Source organism: Ictidomys tridecemlineatus, chromosome X (genome assembly GCF_052094955.1).
Source record: "Ictidomys tridecemlineatus isolate mIctTri1 chromosome X, mIctTri1.hap1, whole genome shotgun sequence".
Lineage (NCBI taxonomy): Eukaryota > Metazoa > Chordata > Mammalia > Rodentia > Sciuridae > Ictidomys > Ictidomys tridecemlineatus.
This window is the reverse complement of record NC_135493.1, coordinates 80,499,447-80,514,626: the sequence shown is the minus strand read 5'-3', so window position 1 is coordinate 80,514,626 and position 15,180 is coordinate 80,499,447. Positions and strand designations below refer to the sequence as shown.

At 37.3% G+C, this 15,180-nt stretch overlaps 1 protein-coding gene across 4 annotated transcripts in view; it reads left to right on the top strand.

The window, feature by feature from the left end:
- Phf8 (PHD finger protein 8) overlaps positions 1 to 15,180 on the top strand; it is an 83,607-nt gene that overhangs the window by 50,954 nt on the left and 17,473 nt on the right. For 3 of the 4 annotated variants that reach the window (XM_021719773.3, XM_005339775.5, XM_021719774.3), the window contains 5 exons: positions 1,715 to 1,893; positions 2,347 to 2,432; positions 3,136 to 3,269; positions 3,851 to 4,164; positions 14,800 to 14,895. In XM_021719773.3, coding sequence (XP_021575448.1) covers positions 1,715 to 1,893; positions 2,347 to 2,432; positions 3,136 to 3,269; positions 3,851 to 4,164; positions 14,800 to 14,895 — 809 coding nt within the window. The remainder of the gene's footprint in view (positions 1 to 1,714; positions 1,894 to 2,346; positions 2,433 to 3,135; positions 3,270 to 3,850; positions 4,165 to 14,799; positions 14,896 to 15,180) is intronic. The other variant, XM_078034775.1, reaches the window with a different exon arrangement.

The following is a 15,180-nucleotide window of genomic DNA, read 5'->3' as shown; positions in this document are numbered from 1 at the left end:
GCTCTACCACTGAGCTATATACACATCCTTCAAAATTATATATACTTAAGGTTTACAGTATGATGTTTTTGATATTCATCTACATTCTGAAATATCAAACTAATTATTACTTCCATCACCTCACATACTTTCCATCTCTGTGTATATATGTGTGTTTGTATTAAGAATACAAATATTTTAGGAAATTTTAAGTACCTAGTATAGTAGAATTGATTAGAGTCACTTTGCTGTATATTAAATCTCTAGAACTTATTCATCCTACATAAGTGAAATTTTGACCAATGTCTCTCCTACCTTATCTTACCCCTAATACTAACTATTTTACTCTTTGCTTCTATGAATTTGACTTTTTTAGATTTCACTTTTAAGTGAGATCATGCAGTATTTTTCATTCCATGTTTGGTTTGCTTCACTTAGGAGAATGTCTTCTAGGTTTATCCATGTTGTCACCAGTGTCAGGATGGTTTTGATTTGCATTTTCCTAATGACTACTGATGTCAAGTATCTTGTATGATTGTGGCCATTTGTACATATTACCTTTGGAGAAATGTCTATTTAGATTTTTTGCTTGCCTTTTTTTTTTTTTTTTTTTTGTACTGAGGGTTGAACCTAGGGGCGCTTAACCACTGAGCCACATCCTGAGCCCTTTTTAAATATTTTATTTAGAAACAAGGTTTTACTAAGTTGCTGAAGCTGGCTTTGAACTTGTGATCCTCCTGCCTTAGTCTCCTGAGCTACTAGGATTGCAGGCGTACACTGTCTTGCCTGGCTTTTGTTTGCCTTGACTTGTCTTACTACTAAATTCTAAGAGTTCTTTAAATATTCTGTGTACAGTTCCTTTACCTGATAAATAATCTTTAAATTCTTTTCAATCTGTGGCTTGACTTTTTGTTCTTTTGTTCTTGTTTTGTTTTGAGACAGGATCTCGGTATGTTGCCCAGTCTTGTCCTAAATTCCTAGCCTCAAAAGATCTTCCTGCCTTCAGCCTCCCAAAGAATTAGGCTTCAGGCATATGCCACCATGCCCAGCCTTACTTTTTATTTTCTTAATGGTTTTGTTTGAAGCACAAAAAAATTTATTTTTACCTAATTCCAGGTCACAAAAACATTTTCCTCTGTTTCCTTCTATGAGTTTTATAGTTTTAGCTTTTATATTTAGATCTATGATGCATTTTGAGTTAACCTTTCTGTATCATGTGAGGTAAGGGTGCTCATTAATTTCTTTGCATCTAAATATCCAGTTGTCATAGCACTCTTTGTTGCAAGAATCATCCCACACTGAATTGCCTTAATACCATTGTCAAAATCAGTTGACCATAAATTTAAGAGTTTTTTTCTGGACTTTCTATTTTTTTCCACTAAACTATTTAATAGTCTGTTCTTGTTCCAGTATTACACTCCCTTGATTGCTATAACTTTTTAGGTTATAATTTTGAAATCGGGTAGAGTCAGTTCTCTGATCTTTATTCTTTTCAAAATAGTGTTGGCTACTTTAAATCCTTTGCATGTCTATGTACTATTATTTTGTCATTTACAGAACAGCTGGTTGAATTTTGTTAGGGACTGCATTGAATTTATAGATCAATTTGGGGAGAATTACTACCTTAATTTTTTTTTTCTGGTGCTGAGGATTGCACACACCAAGCATACATTCTACCATTGAGCCCTGTCCCGTTACATGACTCTTTTTATGTTCTCTTTCCCTTTCTCTCTAGTACTAAGAGGGTGAAGAGTTTATCCAAATCTCGGAGAGCCAAAATTGCCAAGAAGGTGGACAAGGCAAGGCTGGTGGCTGAACAGATGATGGAGGATGAATTTGACTTGGATTCAGATGATGAATTGCAGATTGATGAGAGATTGGGAAAAGAGAAGGCTACCCTGATAATAAGATCAAGTATGTATCTGTTTTTTCTCTTTCTTGTCCTACCCATTTTACATTTGTTTTTGGCTCCCTTGATAAACTCAAAACCTTAGGCCTGAGCTTGTTGGCATTCTGATTTACCAGGCTGTGTAGTTCTCCATCATTTTCTTTCCTTTAGAGGTTTAATTTTCAGTTAATTCCACACGTCTCTTTCTTTTTGTGTGTGTGTGGGGGGGTGGTAACCAGGGATTGAACTCAGGGGCACTCGGCCACTGAGCCACATCCCCAGCCCAGCCCTGTTTTATATTTTATTTAGAGACAGGGTCTCACTGAGTCACTTAGTGCTCACTGTTTCTGAGGCTAGCTTTGAACTTGCGATCCTCCTGCCTTAGCCTCCAAGAAATTTAGTCTTATTTTCTTTCCTCTGATTTTTTATCTTGGATGCTAATCTTAGTTTCATGATAAGTATATTCCATTGCTTTTTAGAATTTCCCCGGAAGTTGCCCCGTGCTAAGCCATGCTCTGACCCCAACCGAGTTCGTGAACCAGGAGAAGTTGAGTTTGACATTGAGGTAGGTGCCTGCTCTGTGTCCGGTCTTGTGTTCATTCTGGTCACAGAGACAGAAGACAGGTTATCATTCTAGTTGAAAAGGGGGCAAAGATATCCTATGCATTCAATTATTTTTTTGGGGGGGGATAGGGTGCTGGGGATTAAACTCAGGGGCACCCGACCACTGAGCCACATCTCCAGCCTTATTTTGTATTTTACTTAGAGACAGTGTCTCACTGAGTTGCTTAACATCTCATTTTTTGCTGAGGCTGGCTTTGAACTCTCAATCCTCCTTCCTTAGTCTCCCAGGCTGCTGGGATTACAGGCATGCACCACTGTTCCAGCTACAATTCTTGAAATATTTATTAAGTAAAAGATTGTATACTGTGCAGCATGTAAAGGAATATTACAGTTTAGCTGAAAAATTTAAAAACCCCGTAATACAAAAGAGAATAAAATGCAATGTGATATAGAAAAAAGTTATCTGATACAACTTGCACAAATCATTTTACTTCACTAGACTGTTTTCCCTATTTATAAAATAGAAGGTATACTGCTTCACAAAGATGTTTTAGAGATTAGGATGAAAGAATAAATACTTTGCTTAGTACTCTGTCTACACTTGGTGCTCAGAAGATATTAGGAGTCAAATTGTCCATCTTGTATCGGGGCCTCAGCAGACCAACCCTGGGCAGCTGAGTTGATGTGCTCTCTCCCCCCAACAGGAGGACTATACAACAGATGAGGACATGGTTGAAGGGGTTGAAGGCAAGCTTGGGAATGGGAGTGGAGCTGGTGGAATTCTTGATCTACTTAAGGCCAGCAGGCAGGTGGGGGGACCTGACTATGCTGCCCTCACGTGAGTACTGTCTTTGATCTCCCATTTCCAGGAAATGAGACAGCATCACCCTCTCCCATCCAAGGAGCTAGGCAGCTATTCATCATGTATTTATTGATCCATTTAAATGGACAAAGAATTATCCAGAGCATTTAGGCTGAAAGAATAAAGTAGACATGAAACCTGTCTCAAGGAACTTCAGATCTGACAGTGATAGGGTGGATAGACTTCAAAGGGGCATCAGTTCTGTGCTCTTTGGAAGTTGGAAGAGAGGCCAAAAGAGTCAGAGAAGGATGACTTTTAAAAAAGGAAAAAATGCAGCATTGTTGAACAGGGAAGGTGGAGTGCCCCCTTTTTGCCATCTTGCTTGCTGTCTGTGGAGAGAGATTTGAGGCTAGAAGGACTGGCTTTTCAGGAAAACAGTCTTTGTTACTGTCTTGATCCATTACCTTGATTCCTAGTTTTTCATCCTGGATGGTTCTCTCCTTCATCCTACCTTGATCCCCACAGCTGATGTGTCCCTCTTCCCTGACTGTTCTGATAACTGGTTTCTTCTGATAGCTAGAGAAACTTCCTTAGCATTTCTCCTCTTTCCCTTGCAGCGAGGCTCCAGCCTCCCCCAGCACTCAGGAGGCCATCCAGGGCATGCTGTGCATGGCCAACCTGCAGTCCTCATCTTCTTCACCGGCTACCTCTAGCCTGCAGGCCTGGTGGACAGGAGGGCAGGACAGAAGCAGTGGGAGTTCCAGCAGTGGTCTGGGCACAGTGTCTAGCAGTCCTGCTTCTCAGCGCACCCCAGGGAAGCGGCCCATCAAGCGTCCTGCATATTGGAGAACCGAGAGCGAGGAAGAGGAGGAGAATGCCAGTCTGGATGAACAGGACAGTTTGGGAGCATGCTTCAAGGATGCAGAGTATAGTAAGGGCAGCTAAGCACATGGGTCCAAGCCAGCATCAGTCTCATATCCAGTCCCAAGAGAGAATAGCCTGTTGAGCAAAGATGTGACATTAAGCCTGATACTTAGTTTCTCTGAGTCATGTTTTCTTATTCTGTAAAATGGGAGGATATCTCAAAGGTTGATGTAAGAATTAGAGATTATGCTTGCACAGAGTACCTGAATCACCAGTGTCTCACTTGTGAAAAGTTCTCAAAAACTGGTTGCTCTTATAATTAGCTATTGTCTATTTTTAGTACTGTCCAATTTTCATTCTGGTAACTTTGTTTCCCTCTTATTTTTCTTATACTACCTGTATTTATGTTTTGTGTTGGCCAGTTCATCACTTGCATAGGTATATACAATCAGTCCTTCATATATGTGGGTTCCACAATTGCAGATTCAACTAACAGTGTATTAAAAATCTTCAAAAATCTGCAATGGCGAGGCTCTAAGCAACTCAGTGATACCCTGTCTCTAAATAAAATTCAAAACAGGGAAGGGGATGTGGCTCAGTGGCTGAATACCCCTGATTTCAATCTCCAGCACCCCCAAAAAAATCTTTGGAAAAAGAAATTACATCTCTACTGAATATGTACAGATAGTATAACAACTATTTTATTTAGCATTTACATTGTATTAAATATTACAGGTAATCTAGATATGATTTAAAATATCCAGGAGAATGTACATAGATATATACAAATGCTGTGCTATTTTATATTAGGGACTGAGCATCCTGGGATTTTGGTTGAGGGGTGGTTCTTGAGACCGGTTCCATGTGGCTACGGAGGGATAACTAGGACTTTTCAGTGGACTTTTTACATTTACAAATGAGTATTTTGAAGCTAAGCTTTTTTGAGGACTACAATGTACTTGTTTGTATAATGCAGATAACATTGTGTGGATTTTGTTTTAATATTATTTTTAAAAAACTATAAAATATGGTTAGTGTTCATTGACCAAGATTAAAACAAAGCAGAGAAATCAAAACTTCCTTATAACTAATATTCTTCCTCTCTAAGCCCAGTTTGATGTATACCCTTCCTCTCATCATGTTCACACTCTATATAGACATAATATAGTTAGAGGTGTACTTATTTACTCTGTGTGTTTCTGCAATTTGCTTGGATATTTTCCCCCATTAGTACATGGAGACCTACTTCATTGATATGTATATATCTCCTTGCTGTATAATATTTTATAACACAGATGTACATCATATATTTAATTATTCATTTGAAGTTGACATTTAGGTTTGTTTTTAAGTTTATTTTTGTTATTAACAAATGGTGCAATGAAAATATTTGATAATATTTCTTTGCACCCATGTGCCAGTTAATATTTGTCCAGGGTAGACAGACCTGCTGGGTTAAAGGTTATATACAAGATAAATATTAATAGATAGTGAAAAGTTGTCCTTCACTGGGGCCAGCATATTGAGCAGTGTATGAGAAATAACCTGTTTCTCCACAGCCTTCCCTAGCAGTGGAGATATTATCAGCTTTTTTTAATCCCATGGGAAAAGATGGCGTTTTAGTTTGTTTTACATGTTTGTTGTTTCTTTATTCCTTTTCTGTGAATTATCTATTCAATCTTTCACCTATTTTTCCTACTGGAATTTTTTTCTTATTGATTTGTAAGAGTTCTGTATGTGTTCTAGATTTGTTGGAATATTTTTTGCTCCAACATAAGTTATGGATATGTTGATTTTTTTGTTAGAGAGGAGCATCATGTATTTTTTCTCATGTCTACACAGACTTCCATATAATTAAGCTTCAGTAGGGAGAAGAAGGAAGGGTAGAAGTAAGGAGCAGGGTGAATCTGGTTCTGGGGCCATCAGTATTCTGAACTACTGAAACAGTTTCAGACTCCTATTTCATTGCCTCACTTCTGATCTGATCTCTATACCATAGTCAAGTGACCTCCTTAAAGCATGAGGGCTAACCTGTCACTCTTCTTAAAACCTCTTGTGGTTTCCCATATCACTTTATAATGGAAACCTAACTTCTAACTATTGCCTTCAAAGTTCTGCATGATCTGCTGCTACCTTCCCCTCCCTCCCCCTCCCCCATCTCTCTCCATTTCCTGCTCCTCTCCATCTACATTATACTTCCTGTCATTTATTAAACTGTCAACCAGCCACTGTGTCAGAACCATTGTACAGGCTGGTTCTTCCCCCAGAATGCTCTTTCTCAGCTCTTTAAATTACAGAAAAATATTTCAGTCTATTATATTTTAATTTTATGTATAATATTTTTAGCATGTAGAAGATTCTAACACACTGTGCTATTTTTATAGTTTTTATATTTGTGTTTTCATTAAGAAGCCCTTTTTATATTTTTACCTAAAACTTGTGTAGGAGTTAAAGCTTTTATTTCTTTATCTGAAGTTAAGCTTTGTGCATTGTGGAAGGTAAGACTTTAGCTTAATTTTGTTTCATGTGAATATTTATTTATCTCCCCCCACTGCATCGTTAACTAGCTCATCATTAGCCCCATGATTTAAAGTCCATCTTTGTCATAAACTGATTTCTCATATATGTGTGTATTTAATTTTCTATTCTAGTTCCAGTTCTGTGCCTTGATAGCTATGTGAGTTTAGGAAAGTAAGCTAACTTCTTAGCCTTTTGTGGTAATAGTACTTTAATAGTACCTACTTTGTAGGTTGTTGTGAGGAATGAAAATATATATAAAACATTGCCCAACACATCATAAGCACAGTATGTTAGATATTATTATTATTATTATTCTGTTCCATAAAATTAATCTATCTAGTCCAGTGGCAATACGATATAGTTTAGTTACTGTAGGTCTTTGTTTCTGGTGAAGCAAACCTGCTCTGCAGAACTTGCTTTGGACCTGAGAGTACAGATGCTCAGCAAGCCCATTATCTATAGGCTAAAGTATAATTGGTCTTAAGAGACATGCTAAGTTCCCCTGGCCCACCTTACCTTCAACAGCCAGTTGCATCAAAGTACAACTAAGATATCTGGACCTGGTTTAACCAGTCCTCAGAAGAACAAACAGTTCACTCAGCTTCTGTTTCTCTTTTCCCCTACTTTGTCCAGCTACATGGCAAAAGCAGTTAAAGAGAGATCTCCTTAGGGTTTTTTTTTAATATTTCCAGAATTTTTTGACTGTTAATGAGCTTTGTTCTATTATAGATGAATTTTTAGAAATCAGCTCATCATCAAATTCCATGAACAATCCTTTTAGGATCTTTAAATTAGGTTTGCATGGAATGTGTAAATAAATTTATGAAGACGGACATCTTTCACCAGAGTCCTTTCTGCTCTAATGGGATGTATACATTCCTGAAAAATCTCATGTCCTGAATATTTATGAACAAAAATGTAGGGATTGGGGCTGGGGTTGTGGCTCAGTGGTAGAGCATTTGCGTAGCATGGGTGAGGCACTGGGTTCAATCCTCAGCACCACATAAAGGTAAATAAATAAAGGTATTTTGTCCATCTACAACTAAAAAGTACTTTAAAAACACAGGGATTATAAGAAAAAGAAGTTAGGGGCAAGGTGTGGTGGCATATGCTTGTAATTCTAGCAACACAGGAGGCTGACAGAAGGATTGGATGTTCAAGGCTAGCCTCAGCAATTTAGTAAGACCCTAAGCAACTTAGAGAGGCCCTGTGTCAAAATAAAAAAATAAAAAGGGCTGGGGATGTAGCTCAGTGGTAAAGCACTCCTGGGTTCAATCCCCCAGTCCCCCCCACCCCCTACAAAAAAAGGGGAAAATAAGGTAAATCCCTCAAAATATTATATGAATTTAAAGCCAAAACACTGGCTCAGATAACGGCATTTCTAATAATAATCCTTGCCCAATTAGAGTCCATTGGCATTTACACCCAGCATCACAGTTAGCAGATCATCTATAGCCTTAAAGCATGGACTCTAGTTTTTTACTTCCAGATGTGGATTTTTTTTAAGATTCTTGGAATTGAACCTAGGGGCATTTTACCACTGTGTTGCATTCCCAGCCACCTTCCTCCATTTTTTTTTTTTTTAATTTTGAGATAAGGTCTTAGTGCTGGTCTCAAACTTGCAATCCTCCTGTCTCAGCTTCCCAGGTAGCTGGCCCAGATGTGAATTCCTGAAAACATTTGGATCCAGGGCCTTGTCTTTATCAGTGTTTCTTTCTTTTTTGTGCTGGGAATTAAACCCCAGGGCCTTGTGCATGCTAGGCAATCTCTACCACTGACCCATATTCCTAGTCCCTCCCTCCCTCCCTCCCTCCCTCCCTCCCTCCCTCTCTCCCTCTCTCTCTCCCCCTCTCCCCCCCTCCCTCCCTCCCTCCCTCTCTCTCCTTTTTAAACACAGGGGGATGATATTTTTGCAACTTTGTATGCTCTGTCAGCAAGCTTCTTGTCCCACCAGAACCTAATTCGGTTTAAAACAGAGTTACCACTTGGTCTTGCTCTGGTGGGGATTTTTAGCTTTTTTTTGTATGTCTTCATATATTGCTAAGGATTTCTCTGTAGTTGTAAGGGGAAAAAATACCACTAACTGACTAAAAACAATATGCCAGGGAAAATTGCTTTTGAATCAGTGCAACTTCTCAACAGCATTGACATCATTCCTCATACCTTTTGGGTATGAACAATGAACTATTAATAGGCCCTCTTCTCTTCCTGTCATTAAGTGTGGTCTGTCTTTCCATTTATTTAAGTGTTCTTGTATATATCTTTTTTTGGTTTATTTCTTCAGTTTATTCCTAAGTATTTTATTTTGGTTCCTACTAAAAATGACATCTTTTCATGTGTTTTTTTTTTCTTTCTAATTGGCTATTTGCTAATATGGAGGAAAAGAGGTGATTTTTCCATATTGATCCTGTATTCTACTCCCTTACTATACTCATTAGTTGTTCTAATTTTTCAGTTAATTGATTTGACTTCTTTTGAGGTAGGTGACCTATGCATCCTGTATTAGTTTGGTAGATGTACCCCCAAAAAGAAAAACCACAAACTGTGTGGCTTAAACAACATTTTTTTCCTCACAGTTCTAGATGCTGAAAGTTCAAGATCAAGTGCCAGCACGGTTGGTTTGTCCAGAGGTGTTTCTCCTAGGCTTACAGATGGCCCCCTTCTTTTTGCCTTGTCATGAGGTTTTCCCTCTGTGTACACAGGCCCCTGATATCTGTGTAGCCTACTGTCTTCTTGTAAGATAATAGTCAGATGGAATTAGAGGGTATACTAACAGCCTTATTTTAACTTTTATACCTCTTTAAAGGTATCTCCAAATACATTCACATTCTGAGGTTCTGGGGGTTATGGCTTCAACATATGAATTTTGGAGGGGACACAGTTCAGTCCCTAGTTTTATTATAATGTTGAGTCATCATGATAATAGTGGGCATCCTTGTGGTATTTCTGACTTTAAAGGGGATACTGCCAATGTTTCTCAGACTATACTCATAAAGTTTAGGGAAGTCTCTCTTATTTGAGTGATTTTGTTTAAGATTAGGTAGTATTAGGTTTCACCAAACAGTTTTTTGGCATGTTTTGATAAAAAGACATTTTTTTGTTTATTAATATAGTGAATACTAATTTTGAATCTACATTTTCTTCTTGAGATTTGCTATGCTTGGTCATGGTTTTTAATTATAGTTTGTCTAGTTTACTTGATTAATGTTCTTTTAAAAAATTTTTTTTAGCTGTAGTTGGACACAATATTTTTTTAATTTATTTTTTATATACATGACAATAGTGGAATGCATTACACTCTGGACACAATATCTGTATTTTATTTTTTTTTTAAAGAGAGAGAATTTTAATATTTATTTTTTAGTTTTTTCGGTGGACACAACATTTTTGTTTGTATGTGGTGCTGAGGATCGAACCCGTCTTGCACGCATGCCAGGCGAGCACGCTACCATTTGAGCCACATCCCCAGCTCAACAATATCTTTATTTTTATATGATGCTGAGGATTGAACCCAGTGCCTCACATATGTAAGGCTCTACCACTGAGCTACAACCCTAGCCCAATTAATGTTCTTTTTTTAATATTTATTTTTTAGTTTTAGGTCGACACAATGTCTTTATTTTATTTTATTTTTTTTATGTGGTGCTAAGGATCGAACCCAGTGCTTCATTCGTGCTAGGTGAGCACTCCACCACTGAGCCACAACCCCAGCCCTAATGTTCTTCTTAAAGATTAGTTTTTTATTTTATTGATCCTTTCTAATGGTTGATGTTGTTTACTATTTTCTTTATGTCTGATTTTTTGTTCCTTTTATCAGTGTTCTTTTTTAACATCTTGAGTTAAAAGCATGGGTCATTTATTTTCAGTCTGCCTTTTGATGAAGGGTTTTAAATTTTATGTTTTTAATTAAAATGAAGTAAAATTGGCTTTTTTGGTATACACATGTTTAGATACTTGTAACTACCACAGTGAGGATATAGAATCCTTTGATCACCCCCTATACTCTCTTATGTTACTTCCACTTTGAAGTCATATCCTCCCTCTACTCCAAACCTCTGGCAGTCCCTGATCTGCTCTTTATCATTGTAGCTTTGCCTTTGCCAGAAAGTCTTATAAATGGAATTGTGCTGTATGATATTTTGAGACTGGCATTTTTACTCAGCAGAATGCCTTTAAGATTCATTAATGGCTCGAGTCTTTGTGTCTTTTCTCCTTTTTTTATTGATTAGTTTAGCTATAAGTACTTGCCAGTTTTATTGAGTTAACTTGGTTTTCTTGATTCTATTGCTTTTCTAGTCTATTTCATTTATTTCTCATCTTTATTATTTCTCTCTAGCTTTGGGTTTAGTTTGGTCTTCTTTTTCTTAGCTTTTTGAAGGAATATTATGGAAGTTAGGCTATTGATTTAAGATCTTTCATGTCTTTACATGAAGGTATTTTCAGCTATAAACTTTTGCTGTATCCCGTAGGTTTTGGTATGTTGTGTTTTTTTATCCATCTTATAATTTTTCATACTCACACTTTTGATTTCTTCTTTGGCTATTTTAGAGAGTGTTATTTAATTTCTACCTGTTTTTTTTAAAAAAATTTTCCATTTATCCTTCTGTTTAATGATTTTTAGTTTCATTCCATTGCAGTTTGAAAAAATATTTTGTATAATTTTAGCTTCTTTTTTTTTAAAGAGAGGAGAGAGAGAGAGAGAATTTTTAATATTTATTTTTTAGTTCTCGGCAGACACAACATCTTTGTTGGTATGTGGTGCTGAGGATCGAACCCGGGCCGCACGCATGCCAGGCGAGCGCGCTACCGCTTGAGCCACATCCCCAGCCCAATTTTAGCTTCTTTTTGTTTGTTAAAAATATTTTTAGTTGTAGATGGATGTAATATCTTATACCTTTCTTTTATTTATTTTTATGTGGTGCTGGGGATCAAACCCATTGCCTCCCACGTGCAAGGCAAGTGCTCCATCACTGAGCGACGCAACTCCAGTCCTGATTTTGGTTTCTTAATACACAATAAGACTAATTTTGTTACCTAATATGTAGTATGTTCTGGAGAATGTTTCCTGTACACTTGAGAAAAATGTGTTTCCTATTCTTTTTGTGTGGAGTGTTCTATACTTGTCCATAAGGTCTAATTGGTTTAGAATGTTTTCAAGTCTTTTATTCCCTTATTTATCTTCTCTCTGCGTGTTTTATATAGAATCAAAAATGGAACATTTAAGTCTCCAGTTATTCTTGTAGAATTGCTGTTTTCCTTCAATTGTGTCAGTGTTTCATATATTTTGAGATTCACTCATTAGGGGTGTGTTTGTGTGTGCGCACTCCTGTGTGCGTTTGATTGTTACATGTTCTTGGATTGGCCAGATTATGTAATTCTCTTCTTTGCATCCTGTAACAGTTTTCAACTTGCAGTGTAATTTGCCTGGTGTTAGCATAGTCACTGCAGCTTTCTTTTTGGTTGCTATTTGCGTGGAGTGTGTTTTTACAGCATTTTGCTTTCATCTTAGTTGTTTGTTTCAGATCTTGCAGATGATATACTATTGGATCATATTTTCACTTCATTCTCCCAATCTCTCTCTTTGGATTGATGACTTTAATTTGTTTGCATTTAAAGTGATTACCAATAAGAAAGAATTTTTGCTATTTTACTATTTTTTGTTGTTGTTGTTTTTGTTGTTGCTATTGTTTTAGAGACAAGGTCTCACTCTGTTGCCTAGGCTGGCCTCAAACTTTTGAGCTTAAGCAATCCTCTTGATTTAGCTTCCTGGCTATACAGGTCTCTGCTGTCTCACCTAACCATGATTTGTCTTCTATATGTCTTATAACTTTTTGGTTTCTCAGTCTTCTTTTATCTCTTTTTTATGCTTAATTGCTTTTTTTGTAGTGTACTGATTTGATTCACTCATTTCCTTTTTTTTTATTTTCATAGTAATTACTCTGGGAATTAAAATTAACATCCTTACATTTAACAGTCTAGTTCCATAGCCTACAAAAACTTGGCTCCTAGGGGCTGAGGTTGTGGCTCAGTGGCAGAGTGCTTGCCTAGCATGTGTGAGGCACTGGGTTCGATTCTCAGCACCATATAAATAAAAAATAAAGGTCCATCAACAACTAAAAAGTAATTAAAAAAAACCAACTTGGCTCCTATATACCTCTACCTCCTCCCTAGTTTTTTGATCCCAAATTACTTCTTCATGCATTGTATTCCTATTGACACAGATTTATAGCTAATTATTTTACACATTTATCTTCTAAATCACTTAGGAAACAAAAAAGAGGATTTATTTATATATTTTTTTTTAATACTGGGGTTCAAACCAGAAAGAGGATTTAGAAGCCACAAATACTATAATCCTTTTATATTTACTTTTATGGGGGTTATTTTAGCTTCAAGTTACTCTTTATTATCCTTTCATTTCAGCCTTAAATACCGCTTTATCATTTCTTGAAGGCAAGGTATATAATGACTAAATAACCCCAGATTTTAGGGTTTTTAAAAATGTCTTATTTCTTGTCTATCTGGTGTGGTCTCTGCACCCATGTCAAAAATCATTAGCCAAGCCAGGCATGGTGGCATATACCTGTAATCCCAGTGGCCCAGGATTCTGAGACAGGAGGATATTGACTTTAAAGCCAACCCCAGCAACTTAGCAAGGCCCTGAGTAACTCAGTGAGACTGTCTCTCTAAATAAAATACAAAAAAAGGGCTGAGGATATGACTCAGTGGTTAAGCACCCCTGGATTCAATTCCCCATTACCAAAAAAGAAAAGAAAAAGAAAAAATCATTGGCCAGCCAGGCATGTTGGTGAACACCTATGGTCCCAGATACTCAGGAGGCTGATGCAAATTTAAGGCAAGCTTGGGCAATATAGTGAGATGCTATCTTAAAAAACATAAAGGGCTGGGGATGTAGCTTAATAGCAGACAGAGCACCCTGGGGTTCATTCTCTGGTAGCACAGAAGTCATTAGAAAGTTTTCTTTTCTTTTTTTTTTTATTCTTTTTTTTATTGTTGGTTGTTCAAAACATTACATAGTTCTTGATATATCATATTTCACATTTTGATTCAAGTGGGTTATGAACTCCCATTTTACCCCGTATACAGCTTGCAGAATCACATCAGTTACACTTCCATTGATTTACATATTGATATACTCATGTCTGTTGTATTCTGCTGCCTTTCCTATCCTCTACTATCCTCCCTCCCCTCCCCTCCCCTCCCCTCTTCTCTCTCTACCCCCACTACTGTAATTCATTCCTCCCCCTTGTATTATTTTTCCCTTTCCCCTCATTTCCTCTTGTATGTAATTTTGTATAACCCTGAGGGTCTCCTTCCATTTCCATGCAATTTCCCTTCTCTCTCCCTTTCCCTCCCACCTCTCCTCCTTGTTTAATGTTTTCACTCTTATCCTTTGCTTTTCTTTTAGGCTTATCAGAAACATCTGAATTTGACCTCACCAGTAGGATACTTTAGACCATATTATCACTAAATCTTATGTCTGTTGCATGTGGATTGTGAGAAAAATATGATAAACTATATATTTATATGTTTCTGTTAGATGTGATACTTGTATGTGTGTTTTGTCATTCAGAACATTCCATTCCAGTGATTCTCAGTCCACATGGTCTTTTTGTTCCTGATTTGTATATTTAGTGTTTACTGTTAATTTTTCTATTCATTTAGCAAACACTGAGCATCTACTCTGCATTGTTTTAGGCTCCCTTAATAGGAAATAATATATCAGTGCCCTCATGATAATTTAGGAGTAATAGATTTAATAGTAAGTTCCTAAATACTGTATAGCAATTCCAGTAGAATCAAGCACAAGATACTGAGGAGATCTGAGAGGGAGGCACCTGAATCAGATTAGGAATGTGAGGGAAGTCATCTTATAAGAGGTGAATCTAGAACTGGGGTTTTTAAAAGGTGAGTAAAGTAACTCATGAAATTACTCACCATATGGATGTTGGGTAAATGAATCAAAATTAGGTGAATGTGGCAGGACTTTTGTAGCAAGGGTACAAAGGTAGAGAAGGCATGAATCACATTCAGAGGCTTACAGTCAAATGTGGATTAAGAAAAGGATACAATTATAGTGCAGTAGGAAGAACTGGAGTATATTCTGTCTCACTCTTTTGGATGAGATCTCAGTTTACCCTGCTTTCCCCTCTCCCTACAGTCTACCCTTCCCTGGAATCTGATGATGATGACCCTGCTCTGAAATCTCGACCCAAGAAAAAGAAGAATTCAGATGATGCCCCATGGAGTCCTAAAGGTGATCCAGTATTTTGTACCTTTAATTTTGTAGGTATGGTCAGGGAGGAAATAGACTGGAAGTAGAAGGGATATTTAATTCAATAAGACCCAGTTCAAGCTGGGCATGGTTGCACATGCCTTTAATCCCAGCAACTCAGGAGGCTGAGACAGGAGGATCCCAAGTCAAGGCCAACTTCAACAATATAGTGAGGCCCTAAGCAACTTAAGTGAAAACTGTCTCAAAATTAAAAATGCTGGAGATGTTGTTCAGTGGTTAAGTGCCCCTGGGTTCAATCCCTGGTAC